Genomic DNA, 12,611 nt, shown 5'->3' with positions numbered 1-12,611 from the left:
GACAGGAAAGACCACAATGTCCAGGTGGAGTCCTCTTCTCAATCATAGTCACAACCCACTTCCTCTTGGAGTGCCTATTCTCTCTCATCAAAACTCCCTTTGGAAAGGGCACAGCCTGCCATATCCTACAACTCCCATCTTGATGCTGTCCCTGAAATATCTCCTTTTTATTATCAAGTTTTGATGCCTACCTTTGATCAGGGTTTCAGCAATATTGGCATTATTGATATCAAGTCCAAATCATTCTTTGTTGCGGGGTCTGTCCTGGGCACAGCATTATGTTCAGCAGTGTTCCTGGCCTCTACCTGCTACAGTTGGTTACACCTCCTCCACCAGCAATGACCACCAAAAGGTCTGTAGCCATTGTCAAATCATCCCTGGTTGACAACAGCTGTCCTGGATGATAATGAAAATAATCGATGATGGTCATAAAATGGTTCTGGCATCTTTTATCCTTCTCTTAGTACAAGGTCAGATGATATTGACTTAGAAGACATCTGGGATATGAATGCTAAGCTTAGTCCTGGCTGTGTCCTTGAAAGTGAACTTGAGCTAATCTTTTTACCTCTTTAAGCCTCCATTGACTCATCTTCTTAATAAAGATGGATTTATTCATTAGCTATTTACCACATGTCCTCTTATCTGCAGCATGGATGAGAGAGAGCCTCCTTTGAAGTGGCTCACGGTTTAGTGGAGAAGTTAGACATTAATAATAAGTTAAAAAAAAGTTTCAAGTTTAATCAGAAACAAATGTTGGAGCCCTTGGTTACCCTTCTGTGAGATGGTATGGGCACTGTGTATTCCACGTGCATACCGTTGGCACAGGGCAAGAGCTGCACTAGTTTCCAGGGTTGGCACTGTCAACTCTTTCTTGGATGGACCTGCCAGAGACCCGCGCCTCCTATCACTGTTCCTTGTGAGGTGATATCATCCCAACCTCTCACTTCTTAGCCTCTTACATGCTTTTAGTCCCATGAGGCTCTTAGCTGTGTGAAGGGAAGAGAGCATCCCAGTACCAAGAGACTTGAGTTAGAAACCTCAAAATGATAATTTATGCCTTAGGAAAGTTTCACATTTCAAAATTCTCTCTGTTTTGCCCAAACGAGGTCTTTCCTTGTGCAACCAAAGCCCAGGGGTTTACCCTGTAGGCATTCCAAAGTCCTATTTACACACCCTTTGGAATTATCAATACCAAAAACCAGAGATGAGAGATTTTAATTGAAACAAATTTTTTCCCTTTTAAATATAAAACAACTTCCATGCAGAACAAGACTAATACCTTTATTGCATTCAAAAGTAAAAGTTGAAATTGTATGCTTTTTAAAAATCAATTCATGCAGTCTAGCCAGGTTTTACAAAAATCATTTTGCTTCTGGACTAAATTCTTAACCCTTAATTTTCCTATTGCATGGTCGGTGGGTAACCTGGACTTTATGGCTTTCCTTCGGCCTCTCCAACTTTAATCCTTTTTACCAGTCAATGTGTCTTTGAGTATGCAAGGAAAAATTCACTTTTAGAAAACTTCACTTTTTTATTTTTCTAGAGATTAAAGATTGTGTAAATGGTCAATTCTGGGTAAATGTTAACCAGCTTAACTGAACTGAATCAAGGTAACTCTAATCAGTTGTGGGACTTGCCAAACAAGTATGGAATTTGTGTTCCATGAGGATTTATATCATCCCTTTCAAGCCCACTTATGATTACTGATGATCATGAATTTACAAGTCTATATTTTATGAAACATGGTATTCCTAACAATGCTTCTTGAATTACTATTGCAGAAACTAATAGTCACTGATGTCCACTACCAGGGTTAATGTCCTTTGCAAAGCAGATTTCTTGGTTTCCAGGAGGGCTGTACAGTGAGTCTATTGCAGGATCTGCAACCAGGAAAAAGGAGACCTGTGGTCCTCATCTGCATATCCACACAGGATGCCTATGGCAGTGCTGGGGATGCAGAAGTAGGGGCCTGAAATGAAAAGGTAGCCTCTTCTCTTAGATTCCAGAAACCCATCTTTTTATTGTCAAGGGGAATGTTACACATATCTCCTTCACTTACTGAGCAGAACAAAACTTGAGTTTCCTAGCTCTTCACCCAAAGACACAGGCAGCATGAGGTCCTAATGAGCTGGCAGGTGAGGCATGGACAAGTTATATCTCTGAGATATGTTGAGTTCCAGCAGAAGTAGGAAGATCAGAATGATCCCAGGCACTGGGCTGCAATCGGGAGTCACTTATCTGTTCTGTTTCAAAACCAGAAGGAAACTCTTTTTTTAAATTGTGCTCTTTCGCTGTTTTATTTCACAATGAAATCGCAGAGCTCTTCAATGATCTCCATTAGGAGCTCTTGGCTACTGAATACTGAAAGTGAGCTTCAGCAGGGCATCTTCCCCAGAATCTGTGTGCCTGTTTGTTGTTTTTTTGTTTTTGTTTTTTGTTTTTTCATCCTTAGAACAAGGATGTGAGGTAGACACTCCTCTCCACGTTTTGTAGGTGAGGACTCTAAGGCTTAGAACTTGACCAGAACTCAGATTGTAGATCTAGAGCTAAAACCCTGGGTTCTCCCTCATTCTCCAGCCTCCTTATGCCGATGACTTCATCAAAGCATCTCTGTTGCGGTTCTGTGTCTTCTCTAAAATCCAGTCCACATACTCAGCAACTTTGGTGTAGACTCCAGGTTGTTCCCTGCGGCCACAGCCTTCCCCCCAACTGGTGATGCCCACCAGCTGCCACATTCCATTGTGTTTACAGACTAAGGGACCACCGGAGTCTCCCTGTGTCACAGAGGGTAGAAAAATAAAATGGCAGAAGATTACAACGGAGGTGATTCAAATAAGTGACTGCCTTTAAAATTCTGCAGTCCCACTTCACATAGCACACACAGCATACACAGTTTCTGGAAGATTCTCAGGCCCTCTTGTGTTCCTTGTTAGCTGCTCTGTGTGGTAAAAATTATTCCCTCATCTATTCTAGGGTTTTAAATGCAACCTAGAAATTTGGACAACCTTATCCCAAAGTAAAAGAAATCTAATGTTCTTATATTTTAGATTATAGTATATACAGCTGTCCTCCTTAAGTTTAACATGCACAGGTACAGATTCTGACATATATGTCAGAAATAATATCTGATGTACATTATATTTGACTTGTTAAAGGATGTAAAATCATCAGATTATTTGTCTCTAAGTTTTAAAAAATCCACAATGAATTGTACTATTGGAAAATGAATAGTGAAATGAATAACCTCATGTAAACTGTGGTGTATTTCATACCCTAATGCAGTACCTTACAAGCATCTTTGCCCCCTTCTTTGTAGCCAGCACAGACCATCTGCTTGGTTATGACATAATCTTTGTATCTTTTCTGGCATTCATCATTTGTTACCAAAGGAATATTTGCCTTTTGTAGAATATTTTGGATTTCACCTGCAAAGTAACCAATATATAACTTCAGAGGGAGGAAATGCAATAAATATGGAAATAGGATTAAAATCTTAAAGCAAAGTAGGAAGGTGCACTTTCCATTAGGGTCATATTTTTGGATAAAGACAGTAAATGTCAAGAAGGTAGAGAGAGAGAGAGAGTGCATAGAGAGCACCCTGTACTAGCCTTTGTTTCTACAACCCTGTACCTAGGCCGAGCAAAGGCTGTTTCCATATTATCTGCAACCCTCTCATCTCAACAGAAGTACCTCAGAAATTCCTTCATACATTTATTGCCTGCAATACAAATCTGGACATTCTTATACAAATATTTAAATATTCAAAATTATAATACAAAAATATTTAATTTGTGAAATAAATCCCAAACCTCTGATAATGGAGGAGTATTTTGTTTTTTGAATAAACACATAATCCATGAAGAACAATTTATTCACAAATAATTTTATTTCTACCCAAGTTCTTGGATATACATTGGAAGTTTTCTTTGTTTAGTTAAAGTTACTTTCACACTTCCTCTCTCAAGGTACTTGTAAAAAATGTGAAAATTTTTAATTCAGCTGAATACATGGCTGATTCAGGGATTCTGGAAGATAGAAAGAGATTGGTCCACTATCTCTTTGTAAAGAATGACACAAAAATTAGTTCCTATTGTGTTGCAGGGAACTTAATTTTGAAAAGGAAGAATCATGTTTCTGGAAAAGTTCAAGGGCAATTGGAATACTCCACGTATCTATAAGCAGGGGATCGTCACCTAGAGTCTATACAAATAATCACATGGTCTATAAACTCAGAAAAAAAAATACATCTTTATATTTACTAATGGTCAACTAAAGTCTAACATGCCCTCCAATTATAAATGTAGACCATACACACTTAGCAGCAACATTAACTTAGTCATAGAAAGGGATCCCAGATATTTTGGTATCATAACAGTGGTAGATAACTGAAAATATCACGTGTACTCCTCACTATTGCACACTGATGGCTGATATTAAAACAGCTTTCTATTTAATACATTAATAAAGAAGCACACATATCACTATAACACATCTTTTGATGTATTTTGATAACAGTATTGCAATATAATTAGCTTTCTAATTGTGCATGCTTTATTTAATCACTTAAAGGCATTATTAATGAGAAGCTCAGGCTTTATCAGATTGCAGTAAGGATGCATGGAAAAAAATTAAGAATTGGACATAAAGAAAGGCTGTCATGTTGGCCTGTGTTACTGGTCATAATATCAAGGAAGAACCTGGTAGTGGGAGACAGGAACAGTATTAATACTGAGGACCAGATGCACTTCAGTGGGCTTATTGACCTTACAGGGGCCCTGTTCTTTGTGCAAAGTCAAGCAAATCATCTTTATTATGAAAATAAGATGCTTAAAAGTTTAGCTTATAAATTTCTTCAAGACTCAGCAAAAATATCTTCTCAAGAATCACTGAACAAACATTTGGGAATAAATAGAGTTGAAAGATCATGAGTGTGGACTTAATTTTAGACAGAAACTGACTAGATTGATGTACTCCTGGTTATAAGACTGACTTCGGGAGCTACATTGAGAATGTCAGGCTGTACCTCTTTCTTTATTGTAGCCCCATCCAGTCACCCAACAGTTGGTATAAATTGCATTTGCATCATATTTGGAAGGTAGGCATATTGGTTTTTGGAATTCTGAAAGAAAATTTTAAAACCAGAGTTGAGTTAAATAAAGTTATAGATATTGACTTGAAAAATACATCCTTATATTTTCCCATATTCTCTTACCACAGAAGAACATCAAGATCGACCCTTCTACTTGTTGCTCAATTTCTCGGGTCCACAATTCAAGAAAATTTCTCACCATTGGCATCATTTTTCCATGTCATTTTTGACATTAAAATTTCCCAGAATAAATGAAAAACTCACAATGCAAATTTACCATCAAAAGCATTTAGAGGTTCTTGTGTCTTATGCAGTGTATGTATGATAGAGTTAACAGTGGTGGCAAAACTGTCTACACCGCTTCAGAAAGTATTGCATTACTTCATTATTATAATAAACCAATGAGGAAATCATCATCCTGATTTTACAGATGAGGGAATGAGAGATCCAAGGAGAAGCAAGTTGCTGGAGGTCACATAATATTGTGAATGGACATTAACAATGAATTCTGTTAGTGGGCATTCAGGTCCTGTGATGCATTGTACCTCCAAAGTCAACCCCGATGCTCCGGTCTTCCCAGAGCTTTCTTTTGCATCATTATGTTCTCTACCCAAGTGATTCCTGGAAATTAACATCTGGTTCCACTTCCCCACATATACTCCTAATATTCCTAAGCCTGAGCAATGGTACTTCTGCTACCCTTGCAGAAGTCTTCTGATCCAGATGGCAAAGATGATGTATCTGCAATTGAATCCCTCCATGAAAGAACTAATTAACATTTCTTACCCCTTAAGTAGAAAGATATTTTAGGTCAAGTCACAGGCTCTTCTCTACCTTCACAAATGCTCTTCTTCCCCTCAACTCCATCAACCAGGGAATAAAGAGTCTGTCCTCTCACTAGAAATGCTATGAAAAATTTAAACCAATACAATTGAGCTGCATAGGTTTTCCTTAAATATGCTACTTACCTGTATAATTCAGGGGCGCCTGAAGTTTTATTAAGGCAATGTCATGACTACTTTCTGAGATTTTATATTTCTGGTGAATAATAATCTCTTTTATCCTTGAGAAAGGAGTTTCTTTTGTAATGTTGGACAGTTCCACAAAGCCACCGTAAATGCGCCAAACATCCGGTAAGGGAATCCTAGGACAGAAAAACAAATTCTTTGTTGAAATTGGAGAGACTCATTTTTGATATTGCTCCTTTTCCCCTCTCACTTTCTCTTTCAAATAAAAAGGACAGGAAATCCTTTTTGGATTTATTTTATTTGTCGCCAACAGCAGCAGTAGCAAATCTCTTAAGATTTAATTTAGAATATTGAAAATGCACATTTATATATTTACATCATATTTACTACAAGTGAAAGTACAAGAATATCATTGTCCCATTCTGAGAAGCTGTGGGAAAATCAAGTTCAGTTCACCAAAGCTGAAAGCAATTGCTTTCTTTTTTTTTTCCAGAAAAATCAAAGAGACTGATAGAAAATAGGCCACATTAGGGGGACTTCTTATTTAAGATTTATCTATATTTTTGCAAAGTATGAGCATTTAAATGGACTGCTTAAAAGATAAATGTATAACAAATAATTCCGAATTTGTAGTTTTATTTTGTGCAAAGATCTGGAAAATATTACCATCATCAACTGCTGTAAGAATGGCTCACACAAGTTTCCAAAGGGAACGCTGGAGCTATCACGTGCAAATGGTTTTCTTTCAATTAAATCACAAAGTTCCTATGTTTATTATCTCCTATAAACTCACAACACTGAGTCTTCAAGAATGAAATTTCTTCATCCCAAATTGCATTCAACAAAAAGAGACTACGATTTCCTGTCTTGGAGCTTTTTCTTTTGCGCCACCCCTCTACTCTTTTCAAGGCCACGTGCTGCAAAGAGGTAACTGAAGCAACCCTGTGGGGAGGTGGCACTGTGCAGGAGCCTTGGGCTACCCAGCTGTGCACTGACTGCTACACTTTCATGGCTTTATGTTCAATCCTCATATGCAGCAACCTGGGCCAGCCCTTTTCGGCAGGAGAAGGGGTGAGTAAAATAAAAATACTTCAATTTGTTTCTTTGTCAGAGAAATTTAGCACCTTTTAGGATCTCTTTTGCTCATTGTGTGCTTTGTTCATTTCTCATTGAATGTAGCCGGTATTTTCTGAGAAATTTTTATGTTTCAGGTATAGTGCTAAACATTGAAGTGTGTCATTTAATCCTTTCAATAACATTACAAATTAGCTACATTATTATTCACATTCTAAATAAAATATAACTCATAAAGATTTACAAGTTGTCCATGGTCATGATGTTAATAAATGACAGAAATGTGACTCAGACCCTTTTCTAACTACAAAGTCTAAGTGTTTTAGAACTTTAAAACCCTGCCCTATTATACTGTTTGCTTCATAAAATAGAAATATTGTATCAAATTATATACATTGAAATATGTAGATTAATAAATATGTAGATTAATAAACTATCAGAATTTTGCCCTCCATATTACTCCTTGGTATCTTTGTACATCAAAGAGCAGAAAGTAAAATTACCATTGGCCTGAAAAAGAAGTCTTTGAAGAATACATTTAAAGAGTGGAGGCAGCAGCTGGGACATTTTGTAGGCTTTTCTATAGGTAGGAGTGATTATCTACCCAGGCGCATCAGTCCTGAAAATAGGTCACCCTCTGTCAGGCCCCTATAACTGCAAAATATTCGCAATATCATCACTAATCATCAGGGAGATGCAAATTAAATCCGTGATGGGATATTATCTCACTCTAATAAGAACGGTTATTGGTAAAAAGACAAAAGATATTAAGTTTTGGCAAAGACATGGCATAAAGGAAAACCTTGCACACTGTTGGTGGGAATGCACATTAGTACTGCCTCTTTGGAAAATGGGATGGAAGTTCCCCCCCCAAAATTAAAAATAGAACCATTAGATGATCCATCAATCCCACTACTGGCTATTCATCCAATGGAAATGAAATGAAATTAATATGTTGAAGACACATAAGAACTCCCCTTGGTGCTAAGCGAATAGCTCTACACAGGTGATCAACAAATATATGAAAAAGTGCTCATCATCCTTAGTAATTAGAGAAATGCAAATTAAAACTACCCTACGATTTCATCTAACTCCAATTAGAATGGCTATTATCAAGAACACAAGCAATAATAAGTGTTGGCGTGGATGTGGGGAGAAAAGCACACTTATACATGGCTGGTGGAGTTGCAAATTGGTGCAGCCACTCTGGAAAGCAGTATGGAGATTCCCCAGAAAGCTTGGAATGAACCCACCATTTGACCCAGCTATCCCACTCCTCGGGTTCTACCCAAAGGACTTAAAATCAGCATACTACAGTGATGCAGCCACATCGATGTTCATAGCAGCTCAATTCACAATAGCTAGATTGTGGAACCAACCTAGATGCCCTTCGACAGATTAATGGATAAAGAAACTGTGGTATATATACACACAATGGAATTTTACTCTGCCATAAAGAAGAATAAAATTATGGCATTTCTGGTAAATGGATGAAGTTGGAAAATATCATGCTAAGTGAAATAGGCCAAGCCCAAAAAACCAAAGGCCGAATGTTTTCTCTGATAAGTACATGACAATATATAATGAGGGGGGTGGCGGAGGGAAGAGAAGAATGAATGAACTTTGGATGGTGTAGAGGATAATCGGGGTGGAAGGGAAGGGGGACAGAAAGAGAGTAGAATGAAACAGACAGTATTACCCTATGTATATCTATGATTACATGAATAGTGTGAATCTACATTGTGTACAACCATAGAAGTGAAAAGTTGTACCCCATTTGTGTACAATGAACCAAAATGTGTCCGTAAAAATAAAAAAATTTTCATAAAAAAAGAAAAAAGAAAAAAAATAGTAATAAAAAAGAACTCCCATGTTCCCTGCAGCACTATTCACAATCACCAAGACACTAAAGCAACCTAGGTGTCCATCAGCAGATGGATATGGTGCATACACACAACAGAATGCCATTCAGTCATAAAATGGGATGATATCCTGTCAACTGTGGTGACAACATGGATGAACCTGGAGCTGATCATATTAGGTGAAATAAGCAGGCACAGAAAGGCAGATATGTATAATCTTACTCCTATGCAGAACATAAAAATGCTGATTTCATAGAAGCTGAGAGGGAAATGGTGATTACCAGGGGCTGAGAAGAGTAGGGTTGATCCATGGGTACTAAGTTACAGTTAAATGGGAGTAAGATATCCTTGAATAGTGTGGCACAATAGGGTGACTAGAGAATGATAATGTACTATATATTTCAGAAGACTAGAAGAAAGGTTTTTGAATGTTTTCTTTTAAAGAAAAAATAAATGTTTGAGGGGATAGAAAGGTTTATGCTGATTTAGACATCACACAGTACATACATTCATTGAAAAACAACATGGTACACCACCAATATGTATAATTTTATATTTTTATTTATCAGTTAAAAAGTAAGCTTAAATAAAACTTAAAAAAATTAGAAAACAGAATAATTCTCCATTAATAAATCACATGATGACAGAAAAACTGATTGTACCTTTTTCAAAATGAACAGGCAAGATAAGACATATTCAAAACTTACCCATCAAAGCAATGGGCAGCAGTCAGGATCCACTGGTTTCCAATGATTGACCCTCCACACAGGTGACTCCGGGTCGTCAGCTTCACCTGCAGGCTGACCTGCCAGGGCCACTCTCCCAAAGACGAGTTTGTTCCTCCCACAATGCGTGGGTTTGTTTTTGTGCAGACTGAAAAGTTTTGAAGCTAATGGTTAGAATTAGAAGTGAGTGAGTCCCCATCCAGCAAGGACAACTGGATGCATAATTCTGTTACAGAAGACAAATCAAGCTATCAAAATAACAGGGTCATCCCTTTGCAGTTCCATGACAAAGTGAACCATACTCACCAGAACTGTCCCCTGTTTTACACAATCTCAAAGAATAACCAGAGGTCCCTTGGATCCCATATGTAATCCTGGTGGGGGAACCATCTGAAGATAATCTCAAAGAACATTTACACCTGCATCAAAAGAACAGTGTAAAATTAAACCTTCACAGAAAAGTATGAAATTATTCCATCAATCGTAAAATAAATGTTCCCTTACTTCTCTCCCTTACAGTCTTCTGGGAGTAAAGAGTAAGTAAAAAACTGACATCGAACTGTTTCTGTACACGTCTCTTGGCAAGCAGTCACTCCTTGCGTGATGGTCACGTTCAGTTCTTCCCCTCTAAAGTCAACTCCAGAGTAGATTTTCTTATGGCATGGTTCTGTGCCAAGAATAAACATAAAAAGAATTTTTTTTTAAATGCAAAAAAGCAACATACCACATGGGCACAAATTTCTGGTGCCTCCAGGAATTTTCATCACTATTACATTTTAGAAAGTCCTACAATCTGTCATGTGTACTATGATCAGTGAATCCCATTACCGGGCAGAGTTTTTCTGCAGGATGAAAGGCTATGTCCAGATATAACGTTTTCCTGAAGAGTAAGGGGACGTGGTGTCCCACGTTCAGAAGTCTTAAGGAAGCAAACATTTCTATTTAAAGAAAAATGGGAGAGAGAAAGAAAAAAAGTTGCATTAATCCCTGTCAAGTTTTCAATTCTGGAACATTCCAATGAAATTAACACAGGTGCATTCAAATAGGTTGAAAATCATAATCCAGAACTTAAATGTTTTAGTATAATAATTAATATTATTATATTATAATATAACTAAATCATCATTATATTCTTATATGTTGCACTCTTTATTTAAGTTTTTATAGGTTTTCCACATCTGGGGTGATGGTACCAAATGGGTTAAAAGCATCAGGCCAGTGTGAAAGCGGCTCACATCAAAAAAGCAGCTCTGTACATTTTTTTCTTTTGAGAAACTCTCTTCAAAATAAATCAGACCACAGGGCTCTAGTAAATTATAGAGATTAAATGTAAATCAAGCCACCTTTCCCTGTGGTGAAAATTAATAGGCACAAATAACCTAAGAAGGGCATAATTAAGTTCCACTTTCTACTTGGAAAAATAAAACCCCAAAGACGTCAAAGAACTAATTAACCTTCTATTACCCCCATAAAGAAAAGAGAGGGTTATGTAAGATATAGAGGTCAGTCAAGAACCTTGATCAGGATAAACAGGGCTCTAATTTCTAGAACGCAAAACAATGAGAGGCCACTGTCTTCAAAGACACACAGCCAGCGAGCAGCTACCACAAAACATGAAGACCTGTAAGAAAGGCATTTTCTCAGTTCTTTTCCATACCACGTGTTTCGTTTTCAATGGTGCATTTGTTTCAGATAAGAGGAAGTACGTGGGAAAGACCACGCATCTCTCAATTCATCTGCCTCTGACAGAAAAGTACCTGCTTAAACTGCAGGCTCTAGTGCTTTGAGGGAGATGAACAAAACTCTTTCAAAACTCAAACCGCAGAGGTGGCGTGAGAACAGCGGCCTGCGCCCCTTCATACTCGCCTCTCTGATTCTACATCCCATTCGCTGGTGTGGAAGGTGAAGAAGAGGCAGTTAGCGTGATAGGTGCAGATGGTCCGGCACACCAGGGCATCCGGAGTGACAACTCTGGCAACATCCACGTCGGAAAACGCAAGTTGCTGGAAAAGGTCCATGTGGCAACCTGAGGACTCACAAAGGACAGACACTCCTCAGCCAACCACCAAGGCTACATTTTCTGATCCTTGTCATCATAGCTAAGAAAATTATGCCAGTTTGTCATCTGTGGCAGGAGACATCCTAGATGGACAACTGTCTCTTAAAATATCCCCAAATTTATTGTTTGGCATTTGGAAGAAGGCAAAACTATTCTGATAAGAGACAAATCTACATCAGAGAAATAAAATAAGCCTCCCAGTTCCATCTTCCATCAACACAAAATGGTGAAGTTACTTAGAATGTGTTTGCTTGATATTACCCTGATCCCAAGTCAGACCTTAGGAACATAAGGTTTATTGAGTTCTTAAATATGATGAAAACTATTTTAATAAGAAGAGGCAACAAAATTCTAGGCAGCCAGCAAAATGTCCTTTCCCCTTTGAAATTAGAACAGGAAAAATTCTCACTTTCATTCTCCTTATGTAATTTTATTTTTCAATTTCATTTTTTCTTCTGTTTATATTAATCAATGTTATTAAAATTATGGAAGCTTTAAGAATAATGCATTTAAATGAACACATTTGGATTGAGACAGCACCTCCTATGGTGCTTTCCTATGTTCAGTCTTGGAAATTAGACCTTGACTCATTGAATTAAAAAAATAATATGCACAGACCCTTGAAGCTGGAAGAAAATGAATGGGTCATTGATGCCAGCATGACAGGTTCTTCTTCAACTTTATGTAGACATTCATAGTGAGAAGGATCTCACTACTTCCTAACAAGACCCACTATAAATGTTAGGGTTATTTCTTATTTTCTTAATTATGAGTCAACGAGACTACATAGATTAATTCTTTATTAATGACAGCCTTAAAAAAAAAAGACTGAAA

General features: G+C 37.6%; 1 protein-coding gene across 1 annotated transcript in view; it reads right to left on the bottom strand.

The window, feature by feature from the left end:
* Positions 1-1,260: 1,260 nt before the first annotated feature.
* Positions 1,261-12,611, bottom strand: part of KLKB1 (kallikrein B1) — a 30,826-nt gene continuing 19,475 nt past the window's right edge. The window contains exons 7-15 of the mRNA XM_079142342.1: positions 11,585-11,744; positions 10,547-10,656; positions 10,223-10,385; positions 10,025-10,137; positions 9,701-9,866; positions 6,058-6,233; positions 5,024-5,119; positions 3,286-3,425; positions 1,261-2,774 (exon numbers count right to left, since the gene is read on the bottom strand). Coding sequence (XP_078998468.1) covers positions 2,583-2,774; positions 3,286-3,425; positions 5,024-5,119; positions 6,058-6,233; positions 9,701-9,866; positions 10,025-10,137; positions 10,223-10,385; positions 10,547-10,656; positions 11,585-11,744 — 1,316 coding nt within the window. The 3' untranslated portion in view covers positions 1,261-2,582. The remainder of the gene's footprint in view (positions 2,775-3,285; positions 3,426-5,023; positions 5,120-6,057; positions 6,234-9,700; positions 9,867-10,024; positions 10,138-10,222; positions 10,386-10,546; positions 10,657-11,584; positions 11,745-12,611) is intronic.

Source organism: Sciurus vulgaris (assembly GCF_902686455.1).
Source record: "Sciurus vulgaris genome assembly, chromosome: 5".
NCBI lineage: Eukaryota > Metazoa > Chordata > Mammalia > Rodentia > Sciuridae > Sciurus > Sciurus vulgaris.
Note: the sequence above shows the minus strand (reverse complement) of the source record. Positions and strands in the feature narration are given on the sequence as shown.